General features: G+C 39.6%; 2 protein-coding genes across 2 annotated transcripts in view; one reads left to right on the top strand and one right to left on the bottom strand.

Annotated features, from left to right (window-relative positions):
* Positions 1–13,456, bottom strand: part of LOC131123581 (calcium-binding protein 2-like) — a 37,061-nt gene that overhangs the window by 12,256 nt on the left and 11,349 nt on the right. The window contains exons 5-8 of the mRNA XM_058065480.1: positions 11,425–11,455; positions 8,885–9,028; positions 3,046–3,155; positions 256–403 (exon numbers count right to left, since the gene is read on the bottom strand). Of these exons, the coding sequence (XP_057921463.1) occupies positions 256–403; positions 3,046–3,155; positions 8,885–9,028; positions 11,425–11,455 (433 nt within the window). The remainder of the gene's footprint in view (positions 1–255; positions 404–3,045; positions 3,156–8,884; positions 9,029–11,424; positions 11,456–13,456) is intronic.
* The window catches only part of doc2d (double C2-like domains, delta), a 68,633-nt gene continuing 57,945 nt past the window's right edge, over positions 2,769–13,456 (top strand). The window contains exons 1-2 of the mRNA XM_058065458.1: positions 2,769–2,844; positions 3,056–3,188. The gene's annotated coding sequence lies outside the window, so the exon portion shown is untranslated. The remainder of the gene's footprint in view (positions 2,845–3,055; positions 3,189–13,456) is intronic.

Below are 13,456 nucleotides of genomic sequence, written 5' to 3'. Positions count from 1 at the left end.
AAGAAAAGCTCTGACTCGCTTGGGGAGACGTAATTTGGCACCATCTGCTGTGTCAGAATACAGTAATACCTTGTTTATCGCGGTTAATTAATCCCAGACACAATCGTGATAAGTGAATTTCCGTGAAGTATGATTGCTTAATTACAAATTTATATTTTTGTAAAAAACTAAAAATGTGTTCCAACAGGAGAAGTGGCGGGTGAAGAGGAAATGATGTCAGGGTTCAGCGTTGAGTTTTCTCCAAGAGCTGCTCACCATCAAAGTCGATGTTGCCGTCTTTGTTGAGGTCAATGTCACCGAGGATCTCCTCTAGCTCCCCCTTCTTCAGTTTCTCACCCAGGAGGGTCTTCATGCCATCCTTCAGCTCCTCGAGTGTGATCTTTCCATCACCGTTGCTGTCAAACTGCGAAGAGAAAACAGAACAGAAATAGAGAACCAACGTAAGAACACAAACAATGGAGAGGTTATTAAAAGCCACATTAAAAAGCCAATAAAAGTCTTCTTCGTATCCCCTCTTAAGTAGGTCCAACCCTGGTCTATTGAGGTCCCTGGAAAGCTGCAAACAGCTTGAGTGTGCAGATGGGGCAATGCTGACTCATGAGGTGTTAGTGCTGAAGTGAGAGCATCTTTTGAAGTGAGGAAGAGGCTGAAAAGGAATACGCTAATTTGCACACACATGCTCTGAAGTCACAAATGTGTCCCTCGTTTGATTATTTTTGGCACCGCCAATGACGCAAGTGAGAAGGACGTAACACTCGTCACAAAGGCATATGATCAGCCTCGTGGTGGGAGAAACTGTTGACATCGACCACCAACACGTATACTGAAGACATGATTTCAGGTCGCAGCTTATTCGTCCAGCTGGTCACCACTTTTACATACATAACTCTCACTGGATATTTAACTAGAGTGGCAGCACAGACAAAAACAAAAACAATTTAGCCGATGAAATAAAGAGCTCCCGGTCTTAGTTGATGCATGAGACTATATTTCCAATGAGGCTCTCTGCCCATATAAATCAAGAGAAGTATAAATCCTGAATGCACAATAGCACATCAAGCGTACTTCAAAATGTATTAACACAAAAAGCACTTTATCAGTGTCATCTGGTTTGCTGTGATCATGAATAATCTCCTACACAGTGCCAAGGCCATGTTGTGCTTAAGAATACAACACTATAAACTCATTTGTCTTGCTTGGCTAAACAGGAAATATCTTTGAAATACATGTATGTAAAATCATCCATCCATTTATTAATTTTCTGGAGGGTCGCAGTCATGCTGGAGCCTATCCCAGCTGTTTTCGGGCAAGAGACGGGGTACAACCTGGACTGGTGGCCAGCCAATCACAGGGCACATATAGACAAACAACCATTCACACTCACATTCATACCTATGGACAATTTGGAGTCGCCAATTAACCTAGCATATTTTTGGAATGTGGGAGGAAACCGGAGTACCCGGAGAAAACCCGGGTTTTTACACGAGGAGAACATGCAAACTTATTATTATTTTCAAATAATAATTGGTGTGGGAATATGATTGGATTTCTGATAGTATTGACACCACAAGTAGTACAGTAAACCTCGGATATATCGGATTCAATTGTTCCCACTGGTTTTGTCCGATATAAGCGAAATCCGTTATATGCGTATACCGGAAAATGTCCGTTTTACGCATATATCGGATTTATATCCGGTTTATGCGTAAATCGGATTTTATCCGTTATAAAAAGGCACTTCCTTGACTATGTTTCCAATGTACCTGGACGCGCAGGCAACGCTGCAAACGCTGCAAATGACGTCGTATAGCGGCCTGTCACGATTCGGCGAATCGGAGCGCCACGATGCGGCCATCCGATATATGCGAGGGAAATTGAATGGAAATGCATTGGAACGGGACTGGAGATTTTGTCCGAAATAGGCGAAATCCGTTATAAAAAATCCGATATATGCAATGACTTTTTATCGGAAATGCATTACAGAAAAATCGGTTCTTTTTTATCTGTCCGTTGTGAGCGAATTTCCGATATATCCGAGTCCGATATATCCGAGGTTTACTGTATCATATATCACAACAAAAATCCACTTCCAGGATGGATTTGAAGCTAGAAGGCCAATTGATTTGAATGAAAGCCGATATGGTAGCAGTTTGTTATTTTGCGGATGAGTGGTTAGCACGCAGACCTCACAGCTAGGAGACCTGGGTTCAATTCCCCCCTCGGCCATCTCTGTGTGGAGTTTGCATGTTCTCCCCGTGCATGTGTGGGTTTTCTCCGGGTACTCAGGTTTCTTCCCATATTCCAAAAACATGCTAGGTTAATTGGCCACTCCAAATTGTCCATAGGTATGAATGTGAGTGTGAATGGTTGTTTGTCTATATGTGCCCTGTGATTGGCTGGCCACCAGTCCAGGGTGTACCCCGCCTCTTGCCCGAAGACAGCTGGGATAGGCTCCAGCATCCCACCCCGTGACCCTTGTGAGGATAAGCGGTATAAAATCAATGAATGAATATTTATAATGCATGCAGGGAAAAGGGCATATAGCTTTGTTGATATTGTTACATTGTCCTATAACGGGCCAGTTTGTTGACATGTATTATTTTTGTTTGTCCTGTTATTTTATTCTTTATTAAAGGAAACATCACAAATTATTCAATCATCGACCATTTTCAAGTATTGAAAACAGTATCCGTGTTTGCAATAATTAGCCATTTAGATATTTGATATCAGATCGATACAAATATTAGTAGAATCGACCACCACTCGTGGGCTAACAACTTCCGGGTTGCTAGCGATAAATTATCCCTGCGTCATCACAGCTTCACAACACAAGTTTATTTAAAGGTAAATAACAACCAATAACGATACTTATACGATTTTAAAGCCAAATTCTTCAGTTGTTATGTTGTTCGGCCCATTAAATGGCGAGATGACGTTCACATTTTACCTAACCGTTACCATGAAGGCATGTTGCTAGTTCGGGGTTTGAACATGGCAAAATAATGTATGTCTGTATAATGTAAACACCGTATGAATGGTCCTTACCTGTTTGAAGGCACAACGCAGCTCCTTGAGGCCGACCATGTGTGCAGTCTCAGCCAGCATCCTTGGGCCCATTAACTCACAGAAGTCATCAAAGTCTACATGGCCACCCCCTGGAGAAAGACATCACATTACCAACACTACAGGTAGGCGACTTCAACAGTGTTTAACACTGAAAAAAAAGCCTTTTTGTTGCACATAAAAGTGTTTAAATATCATAGTTCTCAGCCACTTGAGGGCAGCAGAACAAATGAATGTCTCAGCAGCAAGTTAACTCTTCTAATGTTTATCTTTTAGCATAGAAAAAGCTGTTGTTTCAAGATCAGGTATTGCTATTTACTCAACTACTTTACTGTTCCTCTGGCCAAAATAAAGTATTCACATTTTTTACTGCTGAGTACTGAGATGTATTGGGATTTTAATCTTGTAAAGAAATAAATAAAAATTCTTGCAGCAATTGATGAAACCTGCTAACTTCAGTTATGTTGAAAGGCGAAAATCATGCTGAGCAATTTCTGCCGGGTTGCAACCATGTGACCTGAAGCGGTTCGTGTCGCTTCCAGTGTTGGGATGGGGAGGGGAGGCAAACATTTCAGTACGACCACGTATTGTTCTACAATGGTTGGCAGATTATTGCAAATTATGGTGCATGCCGCTGAAATTATTTGCTCCAGTTGTGCGAGTGTGCATGGTGTGTTGCATAAAGATATGAAATAGTTGAAAACAAGCTTGCGTGGGACATAATGAATGTAGAAGATTGCTAACATGTCTATTTGAGTTCTTACACCAAGTCAGTCTGCATGAATACATTCTTCTTTGTGTCCATCATCAACACGATCACGTCACGTCGGTTTGGCTGGTGCAGACCCCCCCACCCCCCATTTGTCCATTTGGTTTTCTTGCAACAAAGAAGTAATCTTGTCGGTATGTGTATGGTGTTTGTTGAATAATAGGGCACTTGCAGATTTGGAGCATTTAGATCAAACAGTATGTGGAAAGCATTTTCGAGTTCTAACAATGTTTAAGTTGGTTTTAGTATGCTGGTAGATTTAGTTTTTTCGTTTTTGAATGCTTGTATGTCATTTTTCGCTCTGACTTCACTTGACGTCTACCTACGGATATGCTTGTTAGACTCTCGAACATTTGAGTTGGTGACGACAGTAACACATACCAACTAGTACACGATTGCAGGAAAATTATTCGCCACCGTAGGACCATGTTTGTTTTATTGTTGTTTTTCAGCTGTTGGCAAAGACTTAGTGGCCGCAGATGGAATATTTAAATAGCAAGAAAATATGAGTGGTTAGGAGTAGTTGTGGTACGAGTGGTTAGCGCGCAGGCCACACAGCTTGGAGACCCGACTTCGATTCTGCCCTAGGGCATCTATCTCTGTGTGGGGTTTGCATGTTCTCCCCGTGCATGCGTGGATTTTCTCCGGGTACTCCGGTTTCCTCCCACATTCCAAAAACATGCTAGGTTAATTGGCCACTCCAAATTGTCCATAGGTATAAATGTGAGTGTGAATGGTTGTTTGTCTATATCAGGGGTCTCAAACACGTGGGCCAAATGTGGCCCGCAGGACACTAGTTTGAGGCCCCCGCCTTGATATGAAAGTTTAATGTTAGTGCGGCCCGCGCAAGTTTGATATGGATGCTGTATGGTATCATGTACCCAGAAAAAATGATTACGTTTGATTAATGTTCATGTTAAAGGTTAAATAACTGTTAATAGTTATCCTCCCTATCCGTGTGGAAGTGGTAAGTTTTTGGCTATTTAAGTTTAAAGGAAATAACTTGAAGGCTACCGTTTAGGTCGCTAGCTCTCTAGTTTGCGAGTTAGCATGTGTCTCAAGACCCTGCAGTTGCGCAATATGTTGTAAATAAAAAGAGTATAAATGTGACTATAGTGACTAAAAAAATAATTTGTCTACCCACCAACTATATGTGGTTTCTTAAGTTTTTATTATTTGCTGTTTTATTATTATTATTATATTTATTTATTTATTACTGATTGATTTTCTTTATTCTTGATTTGTTCATTTATTTTTCATCTTATTTTGTGTAGAAAAATAAAAAGTAAGATATAACAGTGGAATGTTTTATCAGAGCTTTTCTTGTAGAAAATTGGAACCATTTTTTAAAATTTTTTGTTTTTAATAAATGCGTTTTTTTTGGAAAACCTGATGCGGCCCTGTCTCACCCAGACCCGAGCTGGTATATACAGACCCCTGGTCTATATGTACCTTGTGATTGGCTGGCGACCCGTCCAGGGTGTCCAGCTTGGTAGAAATGAATGAATGAATAATATTAGTAAGATGTTTTTGTGAATGAGCATTTTATAAATACATAATATATTTATTTTAATTTAGTCGTCTTCTGCTTCTTGGTGTCAAAACTTATTTTGGGTATTATTTATGTTCATGTACAGTATATACATTATGCAGTGTACTGTACAGTATTTGACTGCTTCTCCTACATATATCGGCCCATTTATCAGTTATCAGCCCGAATATCAGATATCGGCTGATATATTGGGATGTTGTCTTTTTTCTGTATAAATCCCTAAAAATCTAAAAATCCCCCATCAGTCAGCCTCTAATACAGGGGTCGGGAACCTTTTTGGCTAAGAGAGCCATGAAGGCCAGATATTTTTAAATGTGTATCTGTGAGAGCCATATACATTTTGAATGCAATAAAATGTGTGCATTTTTATGTAGGACCAACAGTTTTAGATATAATGGGCTCTAATTACGTAGACCAGGCACACTACCCCACGCCAATGGGGTGTGGCCAGCATACTTTCGTGAGCAGCGCAGTGTCTAATAATAAATCAAATACTTGCTGCCATTAATGCAACTTCTGCTGCTGCATAGTTTTGAACCGTATTCAGTACACGTATTTCCTTCTTTTGGCCATCTTCACCAGAAGGCTTGGTTCTGCAGCTTTAGCTATTTGACTAAAGGAGGAAAGTCTACATTTACATGTTTTTTTGACATCTCAATGACCGAGGTAGACTACAGCATTACCCAGTAATAATCAAGTTTTGGTGTTTGACCTGGAAAATATCATCAGGAAAGATAGATATGATTGGCCGTATTGCAGCAGAATATAGATGGACGAATTAAAATGCATAAGAAAGTTGTTGATTTTGAATATTATTTTTAACAGTCATTTCTGTGATGTTTACTTTTAAATGTTAGCAAAAATGCATTTTTATTGTGGTAAGAAATGCTTGAGAGCCAGATACAGTCATCAAAAGAGCCCTACCTGGCTCCCGAGCCATAGGTTCCCTACCTCTGCTCTAATATCATCTGTTTGGTAACCTGGCAGTGGGTGCGTGGGGGAATCTACTGGATGACAAAGACCAAATGTTGGCAGCTCGGTTATGTGAAGCAAATAGTAGCAAGCAGTAAATACACGTGACCATTCGAAGGTTGTTTGAGAAAGGTTAATGGATGCAGATAAAACATGTAGGCTGTAATGATGCTGAGACCGTTGACTCTTGCTTGTCCTCATCGCAATTATCACATGGAATGAATACAAAAGGAGGCGGATGCTGATTAGACACACAAAGGGTACAGACTAATAAACTGGCTCTGTTTTCACTATCTAACCTGATAGATGTACATGTAATCATTCGCTAACGTAATTATTGCTGTGAGGATTATTAGCCTTGTAGTGGACACAACAGCACATCAAGCACATTTCGTCAAGTTTAGTCATAAATGCCACCATCTAATTTGTAATTTGAACAGAAATATATGGGAGCTAATTATGTGATTTTGAGGCAGCACATGACGCTCTTAGGTATATTTTTGGCTGGTTCTACACTTGTGGAGCAGCAGTCTGGGAGGATCCTGACACTGCATTAAATAATTTCCTTGCTTAAGTAGGTCAAGCCTATAATCGCTGTATAAAAGGTATTTTCAGAATAATATCATTCTTCCAGTTAAAAGTGCTTGGCCGGTCATGGGGAAAAAAAAGTATGTTTCATCGTACTGTTTTCTCTATGATGAGTTAAAGGAAAATAAGTAAGCCATTCTCCCTGGAGAGCCAAATGAATGCATTAGTGACTGCATGAATAATTCATACTACACAGAATGAAACATAGTATCAGGAAACACAACAATCTCTTGTTTGTCATAATAGTTCCACTTATCGCTATGCTTTCCTGCGTCATTTAAATAATGTTTATCCACTCATTCTGATTACATTTCTAATATTGTGAGTCACCATATTGTGAAGAATCTGAAGGACGTACTTCTCTCCAGTTCTACTTTGTTGTTGCTTGCACTTGTCATTGTACCAATCTAAGTGTTAAAAATGTTTTTAAACGTGCTTCACCAGGTGAATCCAATAAAGTAGATACAAAGACACAAACCATCTGGACTCAGGTCCCTGCAGACGACAGCGAAAATGCTTCACCAACATGATTACACGCCCATGTTTTTTTCCACTGTGAGAGGTATTGTTCTGTGGCTAAACCTTTTTTATTTTTTTTAATTCTTCAAACCCAATGGGACAGAAATATCATAGTGGTATTGATTGACACTGCATATTACATTCAAATTATGCATGGGAATCATTCATTTCAAAGACAATAATTGTATTTGTGTTTGGCCTGTTTGTCTTTAATTGTAATATTGATGACATTTAAATCCTCTTACATGACACAATGCATGTCAAAACGTTTTTTTTTTTTTTGGCTCATGTGTGACCTGTATCTGATTTTTTTTTCATGCCGATGTGAACAGTAACATTTCAGATTTTTTCAAATGCAACCCAGGACTCGTTCGTATGTGGTCATTAAGCCGATATATCCTATGCTACTGCAATCTGAAATAGAGGGGAAATGATTCCTGGAGTCATTTGGGTACCTCGATTTACAAAAAATAATTTTCTCTGCCCTGAGGAATCGTCTCACGTTTACTTACGTCACCAACGCGCTTACGAAGGAGCGGGAAGATGGAAGAGACGAGGGAAAATGACAAAACACCATGTGTACCCACATTAACGTCACTGCAAAATCGAACCTCTCTCCCCAAGAACACCCCTTTTACAAAACACATTTATCAGCTTTTTGCATTGATCCTAATGAGTTCTGGATGAACCGTAAGCAAAGCAACAAACCACATTGTTGGCAAGTTATGGTGCCACAACATAGAATACTATGTACTTATATGGAGGTTGCAGATGGGACACAAGGTGCATCTGTGACCATGCATTTCTAGTTTTGTTCCACGATTAGTTTTGTTTGGGTGTCTGGGATATATCATCTAAGAGAGAGAGGACTTTTTATATACACTTTAGTTGTGTAGATTTGATCTAACCTCCTGGTAGATCAAGGGCGCATAGGCTGGATTTGACTGGTTTTTTACTGCCTTTCTCCGACACTGTAGAAATATGTTACTCCTTTCCTCCAAATCTATGACAGGAATTCATAAAATGACCCTTAAAAGCACGCAGAGGTATACCACTGCTTTACTAAAAGGATGGAAAGCCCTGATTGAAACCACTGAGAGGGAATATTTCAACACATACTTGAACATGCAGAGTCACACTCATATAGTGGCGCACATGCAGGGTAAGGGCCATTAATCAGTCTGAAAAAATGTCTCCAATGTACCCGACTTCAAAGACAAACATCAATTCTGTACAGGGACGGGGGGAAAAAGTGCAATACACACTAAGACACATTACATATTACTCACACTTGCTCACCTGAGAAGGACCCATCAGTCATTTGCACATGGCATATCAACTAAGGGAAAATGGAAAACATGCACCAATACACACACACACACACACACACACACACACAGAGCCCAAAAATGAATACACACATCTCATCTTGATTTGCTGGATGATTTCAATGAGTTCCATCTCTGTCGGCATGTAGCCCATGGTCCTCATGCAGTCGGCAATGTCTTTGTAATGGATGAAGCCATCCGCATCGTAGTCAAACTCCTTGAAGGCCTCTCGCAGTTCTGACACCCACACACAAATTACAGCAATCAGAAACTTTCAAATGGTGATTCCCAAGAGTCAAATAGAAATAAACTCATACTCAACTCCCCCAACAATGTTCAGACTGAAATGAATATAAGACGACTCTGCTTTAGGAAAAATCAAAGACAACGTCATTCAAATGTATTTTTTTAGATTGTGTATTCAGTATAGTAGCAACTAGTATACTGCAATAAAAAAAAGGGTATTTTTTCGCTGCTTGTCAGCTTGATCACCATTATCTTGCAACCTTTGGGACACTTTTCCAAAGGGTCCCTGTGTCATGGCTGCATTTCTCCACATCACCAGTGTGAGTGACAGGATGAAATACTTGGACTTGGAGTTGTGTGGTGCCACCTGTTTCATGACTGTCGACCAAATATAAGGTGACCCAAATTAATACAGTACAGCCGTACAGTACAGATTCAGTTTTAGATGAAAATTTTCACTCAAATTTTGTCTTGGACCTCATAGACTGTCGCGGTTTTTGTACAATAGTTCACAAAACTGTTGCATTTTATAGTGATGTGCGGATCAATACTGAAATACTTACTGATACCAGATCTTTGTGCTCTAAAGTAGATTTTCAAATCCAAATATTGATACTTTTGATACTTCCGTCATTTGAGGCAATGTACAGAAAGCATAGTATCAGAAACGTAGTGGAAAGTGGCTAAACTGTTGAGATCTCGTCTAAATGATTTGCGGTTGATGGGAACTACTTTTTCTTCTGTCTGTTAAAAAGATGGCCGATCATACGATGCTGTGTGTGATATTTGTCAAGAAACGGTAAGGAGTCGTGGCAACACAACAAACCTTCTTTAACCTCTCTGATTGAACCTCAACACTGAATATGAGGCATTTGTCAGGCGCACCAAAGAGGAGAGCGGTCAGAGCACAGTGTCAGATGCTGCGAGGGCAGAGTCCTCCGGCGTTGCCGTCAGGCACGATCCAGGTACAAAGGGATGAAAATATGGAATGTGAAGCGGCGCTAAGCACTGTTGTTATTAGAGTTGTTCAAACCAAATATGCCTATGAAATAAGTAACTAAATAAATTAATGCTTCACGAATAATAATAATACCTGATATATCTGCTGTGCCCCGCTTTTAGCCTTGTTTTTAGCTCTGTATGAATGTACAGATGTTATATTTTAATGTCTGCTACTCCTTTTTTTTTTTTTTTTTTACTCAACTTTGGTTTTCTTCACTGTTATGCAGGGGTCCCCAACCGCCAGGCTGGCGCATTTGCTACCGGGCTGCACAGCCGCACAGAAATAATAAATAATTTATTATAAATAATTTACTCACTGTCTCCCATCACACCTAGATGGGACCATCTCGTCTCAACGAAACAAGCTCAGGCCTCCCACTGTTTCAGCGGGTGAGTTATATTTTCCCTGTACTTAACATTTGTTTTCAGCCCCGTTGTATTATTTTATATTTGCTATATTTTTCTGCCACACATTGCCGGTCCGGCAATATTATATAGTATATTATATAATATAATATTATATACTATTATATAGTATGTGGGAAGAACCTGAACCAAATTTCATACCACTAAGCAAACTAGCAGTTATGTACCTTTTTATGTTTGAATCTTCATGTAACTATGAGTTGTGATTTTGTTAGCATTCTTATAGTAGTTGTTAATCATTTTAATGAAATGAATGAATTTAATGTATTTTTTAGTCTGCTTGTATCGTAGCATGGCTATGTTGTAAATAACGTCACTTTAACTCATTATATTTTAGAGTTTAAAGTAAATAAATACATTGCTCCGATGTCTTGTATTTCCATGCTCTGAGCTCCAGTAAGCTGTGGCTTTAAATATACTGTGTTTTAAAATGATTGGTTTTGGATCGGTATTTCCGATACCAGCCCGAATTTTACTGTATGTTTATTCAGCCGTCTTAGATCATACACCCAACACCAAATCTTGCTATACTTAGTTTACACAAAGTATAGCTGCATCAACAATAAGGAAGTAATACATCTAAGAAGCTTATGTTGCAAAATGTATTTGTTTATAGTTTTGGAAATGGGAATTACTTTTTTTTTTTCATATGTTTCAGTTTTCGTCTGACCTTTCATGAGTAAATGGTTTGTGGATTATCCTAACTTTTTTCTTTTTTCTACTCTGGACTCTAATGGATTAATCAGGAACCTTTAGCAAAATGGGTCATGGGAATGATTAATAATTAATGATTAATAATACTTACATACATTTCAGAAAGTCTTTAAAATAACATGAAAGCAGATACAGTCTACTTTGTGCAATGGCAATCTTGGCAGGAAGGGATTCCGTCAAAGTTCTGTGATGTAATTGTGCATATTTGACTGTGTGTCATCATGATGCAAAACATGACATCTTACCATCTAACTCCAGCGGCATCAGCTCTCTCTCCTGTGCAGCACGAGGAAGAAACACATTGGTAGTTACAGTGTCAGTGACAGTGTCAGATGACAGGAAATAAAAATCAAGGTGACTTTAAAATGGAAAAAATTCTCCTGAGAAAGCATCCCAGTGATAATCTGTTTGGGACTACCAAATTAGAATAACATGCATATCGTGTCAGCTCAGCCGCATGCTGACAGCAAACTCTAATGGGATTTCACCCTGCAACGTTTCTTTCTAATTTGCAAAATGACGCAAGATCATACACTCCTACACACACAAATACACTCAACTACAACTGCAGCCTCCAGAGGGACCCGGCATACGCTTAGCCCATATAAACACAAATGCATACCCACACAGGAACAAATGACATGGTGAGTCGTACAGATCTTGTTCTGTCACAAAAGAAACAGACACAGAAAGACGGCCGCATATGTTTGCCAGGCATCATTTGCATTTGGCATTGTGTGTGTAAAACATTCAGTATTCTGTACCTTGTTTTGACATTTGCTCAGGCCGACTTTCCCTCTATTTCTCCTCCACCCCACCGTCACCAACCACAACAAACACACACACACCAACCAGGAGCACATCTCTCCATTAATAGGAAGTATAAGTAGCTAAAGGATGAATAGTATGTTATCCAATAGTTTTGTTTGCATGTCAAACAGGGCAGAAAGGCACCCGAGTCAGTCAACAGAAGAACAAAAACAATCTTTTTAAAGAGAGAAGTGCCTTGTTTGTTTCCTCATGAGTATAATTGTGGTTCACTTGCCTCGGTCCTTGAAACAATTGTCTCATTTGCATATTTGTAAACATGCACTGGATTGAATTTGCATATGTAATGCTCAGATGATTTGAAAGACGAACCAGCAATTAAATTAATAGTTTCATCAAGATCTGTATGCCTTAAGTAAATACACTTACTTCCTAAGATACATTGTTTCCACTCAATCACTTTGAATGCACCATTTGTCTCCTAAAGCATTGCTGCATCCACTGGGGGAAGCGAGGAACATGGAAACTCACTCATCCTCATATAGGACTTATGGCGACGTTGCTTTGCTCTAAGCCTGAGGATATATCTATAAGCTCAAAGAGACTTGACTGACACCCCAGCTTAGGAAGCATATCAAAGCTCCGATCATTTTGTCTTTCATGCAACTGCAACATTATGAGACTAAATTACATTTCAGTCTGTATAATCAAAGCCTGTGACAAGCAGCAGAAGTAACAAATAGTATCCATTATGAATCATTACAATTTTCATTTTTGCTGGGTTTTTATATCTCTGCGATGTGCGGTAGACCGACCAATAAAAAAGGAGCTGCAGGGCAATGGCCTCCAGACCACACTTTGGACAACCGTTGACTAAATTTAGGAATGAAGAAATGTGTTTTAATAAAAACTGTGCACTGGTTTGTAACTGTTAAACATTGATGAAATGACTGCTTATTAAAGTAGAAGTTATGAATCATTTGCATTTTACATTAAAGGGAGCCTATTATGCTCATTTTTCTGCCCTTTTTTTAATTGTGGACCTCTATAGAGCAGCTACACACAAAATCCAGCACACACAGGTTAATAGGTCTTCCAGAATCTGCACCTATTCAGCTGTATTTCTTTGGATTTCGTGGTTCCCACGAAAATGGTCTGTTCCACCCATGACCCGCCTGTAGTTGGTCACACTAGCGAGTACTTAAAAGGAGTTCCCATTTGTGCCGCTAGCTAACAGTATAGGACTTCATAACAAAGAGCGATTTATGTATTTAAAATGTCTGCTTTCAACCTACAGTGATTCTGAATCGCATCCGGAAGTAGAGACTGGACAGTCGCCATGCATGTATGTTTTTTGGAACGTGGGAGGAAACCGGCGTAGCCGGAGGAAACCTGCGCACGGGGAGAACATGCAAACTCGAGCGGAGAATCGAACCCAGGTCTCCTAGCTGTGTGGCCTGCGTGCTAACCACTCACACACCATGCGGCCCAAGTACAAAACATTCATTC

Source organism: Doryrhamphus excisus, chromosome 1, assembly GCF_030265055.1.
Source record: "Doryrhamphus excisus isolate RoL2022-K1 chromosome 1, RoL_Dexc_1.0, whole genome shotgun sequence".
Taxonomy (NCBI): Eukaryota; Metazoa; Chordata; class Actinopteri; order Syngnathiformes; family Syngnathidae; genus Doryrhamphus; species Doryrhamphus excisus.
Note: the sequence above shows the minus strand (reverse complement) of the source record. Positions and strands in the feature narration are given on the sequence as shown.